Raw genomic sequence first — 16,427 nt, forward strand, 5'->3', positions numbered from 1 at the left:
CTGGCCACTATTCATTTAATAGCAATAATTCAAAAATTGGAGAAAACAATAAAATGATAAACTGTGCATTTAGATAAAGATGAAAGTCAAAACTGAACTACTCCTATTAGTTCTAAATTTTATAACCAAACACAAAACTTACCATGAAGATACAACATTTTTAAGTTTTCTAACTTCCTTTGTTGCCCAACTAGCTAGTGTTTTGGTCTTAGTAACTTTAGAGCGACGGCCTTTCGTAAGTAAGTCACTAATGATATCATTATCAAGGAGTGGTAACATGTTTGATCCAAAGGCTGAGCAAAGATCCCTAAGTACAAAAAATTTGCAATTAACAATGTTTTATAGGATTCAGAAACAAAGCCATTAAAATGAACAAAACATCAAAATAAGAAGTTGGCCCACAAAATAATATTGTACACATGAGCATTAAAACTTCTTACCCAATAAGGCCAGCACAAGCAGCTACGTTCTCATCTGAGTGATCTGGATCTTGAGCTAAGTGTTTGATGAATTCTACTAGATATTGTACATGAGGTAAAACAAGCTGGACATCAGCTAAGTGAAATGGATGAGTAATTATAAACATCTCACTAAAAATGTTTATATCATTGACATTTTATAATACTTGAGATAAAAAAAAATAACATGATATAAGTTATTAACTACACAAATAAAATTAAAAATGCAAGGTTCTAAAGTTTATTCTTAAGTTTAGTGTAAAATTACACACACTGTCTTTAAAACTTACAATCGGACAAATACTAATATACATATTCATCAATTTTATGTGAATTACTAAAAAAAGTGATATGAGATGCAATTCCTCAACTCAACAATTAATCCATTTTCCTTCATTTTTTTAACATATAATTATGGGGTTTAGATCACAAAGGAAAATCAGTACTATGGTATAACTTTTACAAAACCACCTATGATGTCCAAACGTTTAGATCATTAGTTTGTCTTTCAAAATATTTGATTAAATTTGCAATATTCTTACAAAAAACATGATTTGTTGTTCTTATTTATACAAAAAAAAAAAAGACTTTAAAAACAAAATTGAAATTAACTCACAGCTTGGTGCACTTTGGTCCCCTTTGAGTCCCTGAACAATACCTGTGTAAGCTTCTAAACATCCTTCACGAAGTGCATTAAGATACTCTACCATGTCATAGTCTGTCTGTCACAAGCATTAATCAATTTACAATTACTTTAAGAACTAAAAATCACTAGTTCATAAAATTATTGAAAAAATGAAAAGCTAGTTAATGATACTGCATCTCATAAATTTTAAAGAAGAGATTTTAGCTCAAAAGACCAAAATGTAATTCATTATACTTATCTCAAAAAGAACTAAGTAACCTGAATTTTTGTATTATAGGAAGAACAAAGCACAATTTTTAAATAATTTTAGCAGCACCCAAGTTTTTTTCAAAATAATTGTCAAATGATTTGATATGCAAATATTTAGCAGTGGTGTCCATGTTCTAAAATGTTCATTTATTACTAATGTTTTGTATTCCAATAAAAGAAAATATTTATGACAACACTACTTTGAGTTGCACACTTATATGTTTAAAATAAGTGAATCAATAAACAGATGGGGTAATACAACTCCCAGTTTCACAATTTCTTCCAAATGATTGACATAAATGTGTCTTCCCAAATTATCCCACACACACACACACAGCAAATTCAACTCTGCTAAGTAAGCTGATCAGATCATTTTTTTAACCTGTTATTAGAAAGCTGCTAACTAGTTTGGCCAACTGCACATTGGTATAGACATAATATTACATTATTATATTGTATGGCACCCATAATACCATTTCATAGCACATAAAGGTGAGTGAAGCCACTATTACTGACCCTTTCCCAGACCAGTATGCTACCACCAAGACATGCATGTCTCTTTTACACTGGGGATGAATCTAGTCCCCTCCACCCTCCAAATATGATTTTAATATGGCTACTGTATGTAGAGCGAGATGATTTCAGTTATTACCTATGAGTAGAACTACATCAACCAATGTGTTGTAAACTACATGATCAACTGAAATTACAATGGATTGATTAATATCATAAAAATAAACAATTAAAATTAATGTTTTCAATTATTTCAATAATACAAGTATTCAAAAGCTACTATTATACTTGTTTCTTGAGAAATACATAATAGCAGAATGGAGTGATATGAAGGTCTCAAGTTATATTCCAATTACTACTAAATGCTATTTGCTGCAACCATTCATTTTGAACTACTGACTACGAAACAGTAAAGAGTTGATAGCATCTAATGTCAACTGTAACTACTTAAGAGTTAAAAAACAATGTGTAAAGTTATAACTTTTCTTATACTGAAAATGCATTTCTTATGTGTTTAAAATAAGTGAATCGATAAACAGATGGGGTAATACAACTCCCAGTTCATAATTTCTTCCAGATGATTGACATAAATGTGTCTTCCCAAATTATCCCACACACACAGCAAATTCAACTCTGCTAAGTAAGCTGATCAGATCATTTTTTAACCTGTTATTAGAAAGCTGCTAACTAGTTTGGCCAACTGCACATTGCTCTCACATAAATAGCTACTCTTGTTCAATGCTGCCCTCTATACACAAAACAATTTCTAACACTTGCCAGCAGCCTTCAATTGGAACTGATCAACTCCAATGCATTTCTCATGAACCTGTTTTTAATAGCAGTCCATACCAATCTATTCAATACAATGCATGATAGGGATGGAAAGTCATCCCTTTCTGCTTTACCTATGTAGTCCATCAGTGAGTACAATTCAGAACAGTAAAATTTCCTGTTAAAATTCCATCACAACAATAAACCTACAAATAACCTTGTGAAACCCCCATCCTACAGTGTGCATTTCTTGGCTGTGGAAATATAGCAGATAAAACAACATGGACTTGCAGTGCAGAGAATCTATTAAAGAACATCCTGTCAGGCATCACTCACCACAGAGTGAATCCAAACTGTAAAAGGGCCCCTGAAAAAAAATAAATAAGAAAAAAGAACTTACCTAGTTAAAGTCTCATTAAATTCTGAAAAATGGCTACAGGCAGAAGATGATAACCTAAACAGGAAGAAACCCACAATCTGATACAAATAGAGATGAGCATATTATAGGAAGTCCACATGCCCAACTGAAGAAGTACCTCCAAAGGAGGATGAAAATGAAATGCCCATTAAAAAATGGTAAAGAGTCAAACTGGATGTAAAGATACCTAGAATAAGGTATGAGCAAAAAAGCAATAAAGAGGAATAAGCCAACTGGCAAAGGTGGAAGGAGGAAGATCACAAATAGATGATAGTTGTTGTGGAAGAAAATGGTGGGAAAGGACATCACCAAAGGAAGCCATGTGGGCAATGTAATAGAGAAGAGCATGTGAAGGGCATAGAAGTCTATAAAGACCAGCCCAAAGATAAAGATTTGGAATAATAAGAGAAAGTGACTAAATGAAGGAGTTGTCTTCATGAGTCACTAAAGATTTAGGGAGGAAAAAATGATCTAAAGAAGATACATAGAAGGATGAGCAGTATGTGAAACATCAATGACAAATAAACAAACCACTGACATCCACAGCAAAATAGGAGAAAGAAAGAAAACATACAGAAGATGACACAAAGAGCAATGGTGGATTGGTTTGATCAAAGGCAAAGTGAGGTAGTGAAGGATCACATTAATATCCCTATCCAACAGAGCAGCAGGTGACAAATGTGGAAGGAACTCATCATCAGGTAAATTGCAGGAAATGTAAATACTTGCAGGAATGGGAAAAACAAAGGGTGTGGGGGAGGCAACTGACAATCTGGTACCTAGGAAATAGAGGACCTCTATTCTAAAAGTGATGAAGTCTGCATGATAAAGAGCAATGAGTTGATCAAGGGAAAACCCTAGACACAGAAACCAGCAATGGAAAGCATTCCCATTGGCACTGAAAAAATTCCATAGAGGAATGGTGAGTGTAACAAATCAGAAATGAAGCTAATCACCAAGAGAAGCCAGATCTTTAATGTTACCATTTTTCTTTTTAAAACACCAACAAGATAAACATCAGTTAAATGCTATGACGGTAAATTTTCATTACTCATGGTTTTTCCAGAAACTCAAAATTTGTCTAGCATTAAAAAAGATTTATTCTAACTGAAGTTAGAATTGCTTACTTCTGACACTTGGGGCTCTTACCACATAGATTTTTACAGAATCAATTTTTTTCATAGTTTAGAGATAACAATCTATGTATGAAAGACATTTTTTATACTGCTAATGTCCAAAATAAGTGAAAACGTAAGTGTTATGTCTGTAAAAAGGTTTTGAAAAGAAACATTTTGTTTACCAATGCTATAAGTTTCTTTCCAAATATGATTTTAACTATTTAAGAATCTCAACTGGAATTTAAATTTTCATATCAATCATATTAGTAAAAATAATGATACACACAATGAAAACACTGGATTATAACCTGACTGAGCTAATTATTTACAGAATATATTAACATTATTTTAACTTTGACTTAGGTTGCTGATCAATCCAACATACTATATCATCTTTCCTTCAAGTTCAATAGACCAAATGAAAACTAGAACTACTCCAACTCCTGAGCACAACAAAAGTGATATCTTACATTTATTGATATGGTGACCTGATATACAGTATTGAAAGGTAGTTTCAATAATAAAAATCAACTCCTAAACAGTAAAACTGATCATAACCTTCCAAAAAGCAAAAACATTTTCAGCATAAGATATAAGTATGGACAGTAAAAAGGACAGAGATGGAACAATCCCCCTTAACTCCCCTATTACTCACAACATTATTGATGGAGGAATATAGACAATGCTGATTGATTCTACTTTAAATCCAATACCCAGCCTTGGTGTATCAACATCCATGAGGGGTAGTATGAGGGCTCCTAATCAAAGGGTGAACTGCAATTTGATGTCTCACTACTTTATGAGTGTAAAACGTGTTGGAGGATATCATGTCATCTATACCAACAGAACATCATGGCTCCACTCTGCACTAAATGGTTGTAGTCATCTCTGTGTGGAACCTATTTAGAAGGGTGCCTCCATGTTTGACCATCTAAACAAATTGGAACTGGAAAACGTTAAGAACTCACACACTCTACTTGAAGAAAGAGGGAGGAAGAACATGTCGGAGAGTTCAGAGAAACATGGCTGTATAATAATGTGACAAGAGCTGTTAGATTGTTTGTTTGTAATTGAGTACAAAATTAAACAATGAGTTATCTGTAGTCATCTCTGTGTGGAACCTATTTAGAAGGGTGCCTCCATGTTTGACCATCTAAACAAATTGGAACTGGAAAACATTAAGAACTCACACGCTCTACTTGAAGAAAGAGGGAGGAAGAACATGTCGGAGAGTTCAGAGAAACATGGCTGTATAATAATGTGACAAGAGCTGTTAGATTGTTTGTTTGTAATTGAGTACAAAATTAAACAATGAGTTATCTGTAGTCATCTCTGTGTGGAACCTATTTAGAAGGGTGCCTCCATGTTTGACCATCTAAACAAATTGGAACTGGAAAACGTTAAGAACTCACACACTCTACTTGAAGAAAGAGGGAGGAAGAACATGTCGGAGAGTTCAGAGAAACATGGCTGTATAATAATGTGACAAGAGCTGTTAGATTGTTTGTTTGTAATTGAGTACAAAATTAAACAATGAGCTATCTGTGCTATGCCCACCATGGGTGCCCAATTTCCAGCACTGTAAGTCTCAAAGCATACCACTGTGCCACTGCAGAGCAAAAAGCCATTAGAAATTTAGCTAAGTTTATTGGTGTACTTCCTATAGGAGTAAAGTTTGAACTGAAAGCAAAACAGACAATTCTCTGTCTAATAAACAATGTAATAAATTGCATCATCAGACAGATTAAAACCTTGGTTTCCTATTGGTTATAAATAATGTAGTATTAAAAATTAGGGAACTATAGGCAATTTCTGAAAAAGAGAATGTGATAGGTGGGGTCTGATTTTTCTCTTTTATGGCTCTGTAACAATATAAAATCAAAGGCCATAAAAAGTATGCTTTGCATAAGAGAGGACAAAATTATAATGAGTAATTTATGTTAAAGTTTGTACTTATTGAAAGGGTGGTAAATAAATTGAAGGAGATATCTAAAGACTAAACATTATAATTCTCACATTAATGGAAATTGAGTATTTTATTTTTTAATATTGCCATGTAACAAATATTAAAATTGAGATTATTAGCTATGTTTTTAAGCCAAGTTTATTTCTATATCATGATAAGAAAGTAGTTTAATTAAATTTTAAATGTCACTACAACCTTGTGAGATGAGCACAAAAGGATGCCTAGGGTAAAGTAATGTACTGATGAGCTGAAAACAAATCTAAACACACACACACAATGAAATTGCAATGGTATCAGCCTAAAGCTTCAAAAAACAACTTTAATAACACGTATCAAGCTGAATATAAGAAAATTTTCTTTACCTTTGATTCATTTTCATGAAGAATTGATGAGTTGTTTTAATACTGCATTTTAAGTTTACTGTAACATTATTATTACAAAGTTTGGCCAGTGAGCATTTAAAAATGGTATAAAAATATTTCATTGTTATAAATGCTTGTTTCAGTGGTTAAAGGTACAAAAAGAAATGGGCATAATATCCAATTCAGAGTCATATAATTTTCTAAGTAAATATCAAATTTTCCCCCAATTAATAATTACAAAAATTAATTATAATCTAACAAAGCAATTAGCTACCAAAACTGTTTACACAACTCATGCAATTTCTTTTTTGAAGTTTCTACAGATAATAGTAACTTATTTTACTTAACATCAATTTTAAGTCTTGAAAGGGTAACAAAGAAAAACACAGATAAAAGATATGGAATAAGGTTTATACTGACTGAAGTACAAGTTTTCGTCATGGTTATTGGTGTATAATTATTTACAAATGTTCTACATATTTTTACCTTTCTGATAACCCCAGAATTGTATGTTGCAGGTTTACAATTGGGTTTCTCATGTTCCTTTTTTTAAAGCATAATTTAGAGTTGAAATCATATTCTGCCCTTATTGGCAACTTTTACGTAAGTAACCCCTCTTCATTTCTTGTTAATTAATCTACACTTCACTGAAACAACCAACTACTGAACATTTTGAATTGTAACCCCTATGGCTGTGATAACTATACAGATTTCATAAAATCTATATACTGTACAATATTGTACTAAAATATTAAAACCACTATATATGAAAACACAATACTATACTGAAAAGTACATACTGTAGCAACTTCTCTTTTAGTCTATATTTATTCAAAATATGAAAAACATCATCTAAACAACAGTAAAGAAATAAAGATGTGTGGACAGAATAATAGACTTACTTTCTCTATATGAGCTGAAGATGCCTGCATTAAAGTTTGTAGAACAATTTCCAGATACTTTTTAAACTCGGGACCTATTGCTAGAGCTATATCACCAAATACAGAGAGGATGTGGGGTTTCACTGAGCGATGAACATTATTATTCTGTAAAAAAATTAGAAGATTTTAAAACCCAGTATAATTTGCAAAAGTAAGATATGATGCTACAGTTACCAGTTATGTGGAATGTGATACCTGGGATCTGTACCTTATTATCTATTTAAACAATAAGGTTTGAGATTAAAAGGTGTACAAAACAATTTTTATTAATTAACCCTCTTTATACGGGCTTCTTAAATTTGACCAGGATTGCAACACCATGTAACCATGAAGCATAAATTTTAATTCAATAAGTATATCTTTGCAGTATAATTTTTTTTTGTAAAAGTCTTTTACAAATAAATTCATCAATTTTTATTTAAGCTCTTTTATTAACAAGTTGTCTGTGAGTATATGACATCCAAGTCTGACCTGCCTGGCCTGATTGCAAGGTGATTTTCATGTTAAGATGTAAAAAAGGGTAATTTTCAAGATTAAAAATGCATTTATGCATCAAAACATTTTTGAATTTCACTTTAAATCCTTATTGTGCCAAAATTGTTTTATCAAATGTTTCTCAAGAACTAAGCTTTGTATTTTATGTCATTTTCACCAACAATACTCTGTATGGATTTGATAGATTTGACAGATCTTGTAAACATCATATAAAATTAGGAAATAAATATAAATTATGCTTTTTACACTCCAAAATGACTACATATTATAACATAAAAACATAAATGTTTAGACTAAATAGCTTAAATCTCATTACATTATACATCTATATAAATTTATTATTTTTATTATATTAACCATTCAGTCATGCCTGTCTAACAGTACAGAAGTTGCGTTGACATGGCACACGTGCACTCATGTTACCGCATCCAATAATGTAATACTGACCTCTAGTCTTTACAAAGTGACCCATCTTGGCTGTGTTTTAGTGGACTAGTATTTTGTAAAATACTCACATTTCAATTATTACACATTATACATGTATACAGATTATTAATATTTACAAACAAGTTCTTAAACTTGTTTTTCTTAAAACATAAAACAGTAAATAAAGAAGCAAAGCAAAGCAAACAATTATTTCTTCTAGTTACAATCTTAGTACTAGTTGTTGCTTGTTGTAGCTTGCTATATCTTGAGAAATTTTACACATTGAGGAAGTGAAACACAATAATTTAAAAAAATTTATATATACTTACTTCATCAATACCACAGAATTCCATTATAATTTATCAAGTTTAGTAACTAAGCTGTATTTGTATTAAAAATAAAATGACATTTCAAACAAGCTAAAGACAACTTACCAGCATGAAGGTTTGTCTTGAAAGAAAGAGAGGATGCTGTTATATTTGAAAATGGCTGAGAAAATCACAAAGGGAACATTCTGAGCTTTGGATTGGTTATTCAAATGTCATATAAGAAGTGTATATAAGGGACTATTACAAAAAACAGAAAGGTGTGCAGGTTCATTGTGTTTGATTCACTAAATATTGTGATAGCTCAACAAATGGAAAAGATAAAAGGTTTATAAGTTCTAGCTTTTCAATACTGGTAATTTGAGTTCCTAATTCCTAAAAAACTACAGACTTTGTATGTTGACATCACAAGCATCTAATTTGAAACAGTATTGTATTGAACATAACACAACACTAAAAAAAAAAATCAATGTGTGTTTTTCTACTATTTACTTTTCAGTCATGAAATTAACATATAATATAAAAATCTGAATTACAATCTACTGTTTGATAACAAACGAAATGACATGGCTTTTCACCTCCGACCCATCTGGAAAAATTTAACATTTTTGGAACAAAAATGTTTAACTTCTTTTCAATAATAACATAAAACCAGAAAATACACCCAACAAATCACTGGATATTTCCTACTCATTTTCAGATGAAATATTTTGATAATGAGAAAGTATTTAATCTCATTGTGTCTTAAAAATTATGCTACCTAAATAAAGGTGTACATACTTACATTACACCATTATTGTATCATTCTTATTTGTTTGTGGATGACATTGGGTAATTGTACATCATAACATTTTACAGAATTACAACAAAACTTTAACCAATTTCATTACCAATGATTATCAAAGAACATGGCACACATGTGCACTCTAAACTCACCTCCTTTTGGTTTATTTTACTCCAACAGTAGAGCTTCTCTAGTGTAATTAACATAAACACATGCTACAAATAATGACAATGTCAAATTACAATTTAACATCCAAACTTTTCAATATACTGATATATAAATATGTTTTTTCAACCTATAAAAGAAGAAGCTTCATCCACCTATCTTTAAATTCTAGAAGGGTTTTCAAAACTGTGTTCTTATTTGATGTACACATTTGCAACCAAAAGAAGAAACTTTTTTCATATTGTGAGCTTCCAAGTATTCCTTTTGAATGTGGCAGCAACAGATGCTTCTTGGAAAAAAGTGACTAACATGTGTGTAAGAAAATTGTTGTTCACAGCAATAATGGGACTTTCTTTTAGTATATTTACAGCTTAGTTAGAGAGTCAGTCAAAGGAATGTAGTCTTGGAACATTTTATTCTACTATTCCAGTAATTAATATGTTTTAATGTGCTTTAAAATGCATATCTGAAAGGTAGATTATTTTTTGTTTGGACAACAAGCACAGATAAAAAATTATTTGGCTACACATCAAGTGCACATTTTAAATCCAAGCAGTATGCAGATGTACAAGAATCTGTTAATATTTTCCTTCTGTACTGCTTTTCACAGATGACTAAACTGCTTATGTTGTACAAGCTAGGAAGTAAAAATAAAAAAACAACTAAAATTAGCAGATGTAAAACGGTTATCACTAATTCAAGATGTGGCAATTAGTGATGAAGAGAATGTTCATTTTGTTTCATAATTTTCAAAATGAGTAGAAACAATTACAGATTAAACAAATAAATGTCTCCCACCCAAAATGATATTCATTGAGAAGGTTAGAGAGATTGTGCAAATTATATATTGAAACCATAAAGTAAAAATTGTTTTTATTATTAGTATGACAACCATACTGCATGCAGTCTGTAAAAGTTTTGGAAATACACAGAAATATTTTTAACATGAATACTTCATTGAAATTTCTAGCTTACATGTACCACAGACTTGTCAAATTTTGTGTAGATACAGTCAGTGAATTGTAGTATGTAGAACTTCAATGTTCTAGGCTTGATCAAATAACCAAGCTAAGTGCAAAAGATTAGAATGTTAACATACTTCTGCTGTTAGTAAACAGCATATTAAGTAAAAATGGATCCACTTACCCCTAAATTTTCTAAAAGCATTGTCATTATATCATCACAATAGAGAAAAACTTTGCTTCCAAGAGCTCTACAGATGTCTCCAGTTAAACCAACAGCAGCTGTACACACCTGTCAAACAGATACGGTACAGTCACTGATTGATCTCATGAACTGCTACTTTAGCATGAAGTTGGTCAATGGTAAAAATGCTAGATTCTATGTTCAGTACAGCTTGCTCATTTGATTGATGATTTATTTCTCTCCCAGTAACTACAGAATGGATTATAAATTTAGTAAGATTGACAAATCCCATTTTTCAACTTTAAAATATCAAGATTATTACCATAAAGTAGAACAGTATCCCAAACTTAATAACCACAAAAGAATAGGATGTATGTTTATTAAATCATATGAAGAAATATGTACCTTCCTCATATACTTTTATTTTTAATGACAAAGAGAAAGACAGCAAAAGGAATTTATACCTTTTTTTTAAGTATGACTAAGGTATGTATTCAAAATAATCCTATGATAGGTTTGCCTAGGATCAAAAGTAATTATAATTAAAACAAGACATTTAGATTCAAGTCATCATAACTCACTTGTTTACCTTTGTTAACCCAAAAAGTTAATAAAACTTGCATAAAACTTTATTAGATTGCTACATAAAACCAAACATGACACCTTAATTACAGACAACTAATTAGTAGCTAGCTTAAATTAAGAACTGTTACCTATTACTAAACTACTACAGCCAATCAAAACATAATACTTTCTAGAAACAGAAAGAAAAATAACTTTCTATAACATAATTCTCTACATCAGTCACATCTAAACTATCAAAACACTATATAGGAATAACCCATCCAGATCTTTCAAACAGTACCACTTTTAAATACCATAATAATCTAACCTGATATTCTGCATGGTTCTTTAATCCCAATGCCAAAAATGGCTTAAAAGCTTCCATATACTTCAGAAACTGCTCACCCAGAACTAGAATAAAAAAAACATCCATATTAAAAAATCCTCAAAGTACCCATAAAGAACGTGAGATGTTAAGTACAAAATCTTACAAATGAATACATAAAACAAAAAACTGAAAAATTTTATTAATAAAACAACTTACTTCAAAATACACCCACTTTAAAGATTTACTTCTTAAAATGATACACACAGTTGTTGAAATACAAGATATTACACTGAGATGAAAGTTTTATGAGTTAACCCACCCAACACAAGCTACTATATATATTATCAATGTATATAAAGAAACTTGGAATCAAAACCTGGTTTATAGTTCAAATTAGTCAATATTATATAAGTTTTAATTATTATTTTTAAATAGAAATATTTAAGTAAATGCTCAAAATTTACATTCTGTACCACATTTCTTCACTCCAACCTGCATATATCTATATTTCTGCAATACCTTGCCACTGTAACTTACCACAGAATTATTTACTTATACTATATATATTCCTAACCTAAGCTGTCACTCTATAACAAGAAAACCTTTTGTTTTGGAGGTATAATTGATAAAGCTATATGCCATGACTTCCCTCCTACTTCCTCAACATAGCTTCATCCTTCAAAAAAACAAAATATCTATGGTATGTGCTTTTGTGTTATAAATTACCAATAGAAAGTAAAGATTTCACTTAACAAATTGCTACAGAGTACAAAGAAAGGTCTTGAACTAAACAGAATTTAAAATTTTGGTGTCACTTTCTTTGTTTACCCCACTATGATGACGAGAAACTCACTTGAAATAAAAATGTATCTCAGAATAGCTAATATGGGTATTAACATGTTTATTAATAATGCAGAAAACAACATTTTGACCTTCCAGGGTCATCTTCAGGTTGACAAAAAGTTTACAACTTCTCTCTTTGTCAACCTAAAGATGACCCAGGAAGGTCGAAACGTTGTTCTTTGCATTATTAGTAAATGTGTTAATACTCACACCAGCCATTCTGAGATACATTTTTGTTTGCTACTGCTGGAGCTCTGCTTGAAAAAATATAGGAATTAATTTAAACTATTTTATGTCAGTTAGAAAGATAGATAAATTATATTCCTTACAAAATATCCTATCCTTTATGCATTCTAATATTTCATGTTCTTAGTAAGTTAGATATTATAAAAAAAACATCGACATCATTTTTTTGTTACTTTAAATTTGAGTAAGTTTCAATGTCAGTTTAATTGTAAGAATGTAAAATTCTGAAGAAAAGATTTCAGATGTATGCATCAAATTTCTAGTTTCTCATGTATATATTTTTTGTGGTTGTAAAAGTAAAATGAAAATTTAGAAATTTATAACATTCACCTGTACATGATATAAACAAAATACTCCTGCTCAATAATAGCATTCACCAAATGTAAGTACAATTATCTAATTCAATATAAATGTTCTGGAAACTGGATCAGTTTTTTACACAATGCTGTTCACAGTGTAATATATTGCTATTCTTGTAGTGTGAAAATGTCAAAGTTCAACAATAAGTAAATTAAATCAGTCTGAAAAATAAATATTGCATAACTGTCCTTTATAATGTATAGACATTCTACATTTACTTTACTTTTATATATAGTCATGTGAAAAAGTTAGGACACCCTATGAAAGCCTGTGTATTTTTGTAACATTTTTGGATATATAGATATATAATCTCAATTTTAACAATACTGAGAGATTATAAGAATATAACTAAACAATCAAAACTGAAGAAAAGACTTTTCAAGATCTTCTGTAAATGTAATTCTACAAAAATGCATATTCTAATGGAGGAAAAAGTTAGGACACCCCCACATTTATTCCCACTTAAAATGGCTCAACTCACACACAGGTGTATCACACCAGGTGCAAATGATTAGAAAATCGTTACTCAGCATTTTGAATGAGGCATGCCCTACTTAAACCTCAAACATTTAGTTTGGTGTGCTCCTAACTGTTGAAGTGAGAGTGAACACCATGGTGAGAGCAAAAGAACTGTCTGAGGCCTTTAGAAAGAAAATTGTAGCAGCTTACGAGTCTGGTAAGGGATTTAAAAAGATCCCAAAAGATTTTGAAATCAGCCATTCCACTGTCCGGAAAATAGTCAAGTGAAGGGCTTTCAAAACAACTTCCAACATGCCCAGGTCTGGTCGTCCAAGCAAGTTCACCCCGAGAGCAGACCGCAAGATGCTAAAAGAGATCTCCAAATACCCTGACATGTCATCATGGGACCTACAGTAGGCTCTGGCTACTGTTGATGTGAAAGTGCATGCCTCTACAATCAGAAAGAGACTGCACAAGTTTAACTTGCATGGGAGGTGTGCAAGGAGGAAACCTTTGCTCTCTAAGACAAACATCAAGGGCAGACTGAAGTTTGCCAGAGAGAATGTAGACAAAGACCAGGACTTCTGGAATAATGATCTTTGGACAGATGAGTCCAAAATTGAATTATTTGGACACCAGAACAAAGGACATGTTTGGTGTAAACCAAATACAGCATTCCAGGAAAAGAACCTCATACCAGCTGTGAAGCATTGAGGTGGAACTGTCATGGTTTGGGGCTGCTTTGCTGCAGCAGGACCTGGACAGCTCACAATCATAGAATCCACCATGAATTCTACTGTGTATCAGAGGGTGCTCGAGGATCATGTGAGACCATCTTGTACAAAAATTAAAGTTGAAGTGGAACTGGACCCTGCAACACGACAATGACCCAAAATATACCAGTAAATCCACCAAGGACTGGCTGAAAACTAAGAAATGGAGAGTCCTGGAATGGCCAAGTCAAAGCCCAGATCTTAATCCCATTGAGATGCTGTGGGGTGACTTGAAATGGGCTGTACATGCAAGAAACCCCTCAAACATCTCACAGCTGAAAGAATTCTGCATTGAGGAGTGGAGCAAACTTTCTTTAGACCAATGTCAGAGACTGGTAGATGGCTACAAGAAGCATCTCACTGCAGTTATTTCAGCCAAAGGGGATAACATTAGCTATTAGGTGGTAAGGTGTCCTAACTTTTTCCTTAGTTAGAATATGCATTTTTGTAGAATTACATTTACAGAAGATCTTGAAAAGTCTTTTCTTCAGTTTTAATTGTTTAGTTATATTCCTATAATTTCTCAGTATTGTTGATATTGAGATTAAATATCTGTATATCCAAAAATGTTACAAAAATTCATAGGCTTTCATAGGGTGTCCTAACATTTTCACATGACTGTATATATATATATGGTTGAAACCAAGTCAGTCAAATTGACCAAGTATGTGTAGTGTAAGGGTAAGGAAAATAAATAAAATTCAAAATTTTATAACAAAAAATTTATGATATTTACTTAGGAGGTTCTAGAGCAGGGGTTCCCAACCTTTTGGCACTCGCGAATTGAAAATGAAATTGATGAAATAAAATTAATGTTATCCCAAGCTACTTCTAACAAGGCTACGCGACCCACCAGTTGGGAACCCCTGTTCTAGAGGCTATGCAAATAAAATTTAGAAATTGTAAGATAAAAAACATTTTCATTCTTACCAAGAAAATGTTCATGCACTCAAACTAATCACTCACACTCTAACTACATAAATTCACAAAAAAATATTTAGTAAAAATACTTGATGAAAAAAATCTTATTTTCTGTTAAGAACACTTGAAATGTTAACCTAAAGCTTGCCAAATTGTGCAGAGATACTCTTGCTACATTAAAATGTATTATTTGTCTACAATAAAAACATATTTTTGATAGATAACCTCCTCTCATGTGTATAGCCATTTTCATTCAGTTCTTCTATCTATATGCATAAAGTTTTTTTGTATGCCACAAGCCTTATGCTCTCACATATCCCATGATCAACATGGTACAACTGAATTTCACATGTAAATCATCATGTGACAGTCCTCTATCAACAGGAGTGCAACAAACACCCTGACACACGTAGCCCTCTATATTCAATTCTACCAAACTACCACTTCAAAATTAGGCTGAAAAAAAAGCACCAGTTTTCAGTGGGGAGGAAGGATGGAAAGTATGAGAGGAGATAAACACCTATCAAAAACTTATTTTCAGCACAGAAAAATAATAACTTCCACATATATGTTACATTACATTACACCCCTTCACATGTATAGCTAAAATTCACATTGTATAAGTGGAGTGACTGATACAAGGGACAGAAATAAGCATCCTTTGGTATCTAAAGGAAACAAATGAGATGCAATCCCCTTGAGAGACAAATACAATTGAGAGACCTCCAACACTTCTGTACCAGGTATATTTTGCACCCAGTATGGAAAAAAATGTTACATACATGAGCAAAAAGTGGGAGGAGGACAACCAAAAAGGAGAGACAAAAATGGACTAGTTGAAATCTGAACCACAATCTATGCCTGAAGCTCAGTCTCACAGAGGAATGTAAAAGAACTATTTACAGACAGGAAATTGAAGCTAAAATGGATATGCTCCAAGGTGTGACTAAGGTACATGGTCAGTATATCTGAAGCATTAAGTAGCCTTAATGGTTTATTTTGAAATAAAGGACATGAAACTAGGATAAAATAAAACTGAATCATAACCAATGAGCTTTGAAATTTCTCTACTTTAACACTCAATATCATCAATAATAGAATGACAGTACTGTAGAGGTATATCTAGACAATGAGATACTTAGATAACTT

At 31.8% G+C, this 16,427-nt stretch overlaps 1 protein-coding gene across 9 annotated transcripts in view; it reads right to left on the minus strand.

Moving 5' to 3' along the window:
* The window catches only part of LOC143222143 (importin subunit beta-1-like), an 81,139-nt gene that overhangs the window by 3,186 nt on the left and 61,526 nt on the right, over positions 1-16,427 (minus strand). For 6 of the 9 annotated variants that reach the window (XM_076448180.1, XM_076448182.1, XM_076448186.1 and 3 more), the window contains 6 exons: positions 11,677-11,759; positions 10,785-10,892; positions 7,404-7,547; positions 1,075-1,180; positions 441-555; positions 143-307 (listed from right to left, as the gene is read on the minus strand). In XM_076448180.1, coding sequence (XP_076304295.1) covers positions 143-307; positions 441-555; positions 1,075-1,180; positions 7,404-7,547; positions 10,785-10,892; positions 11,677-11,759 — 721 coding nt within the window. Of the gene's footprint in view, positions 1-138; positions 308-440; positions 556-1,074; positions 1,181-7,403; positions 7,548-8,797; positions 8,853-10,784; positions 10,893-11,676; positions 11,760-16,427 lie in introns of those variants that run through there. The other 3 variants (XM_076448181.1, XM_076448179.1, XM_076448188.1) reach the window with 3 other exon arrangements.

The sequence above is a fragment of the Tachypleus tridentatus genome, chromosome 8 (assembly GCF_004210375.1).
Source record: "Tachypleus tridentatus isolate NWPU-2018 chromosome 8, ASM421037v1, whole genome shotgun sequence".
NCBI classification, from domain to species: Eukaryota; Metazoa; Arthropoda; class Merostomata; order Xiphosura; family Limulidae; genus Tachypleus; species Tachypleus tridentatus.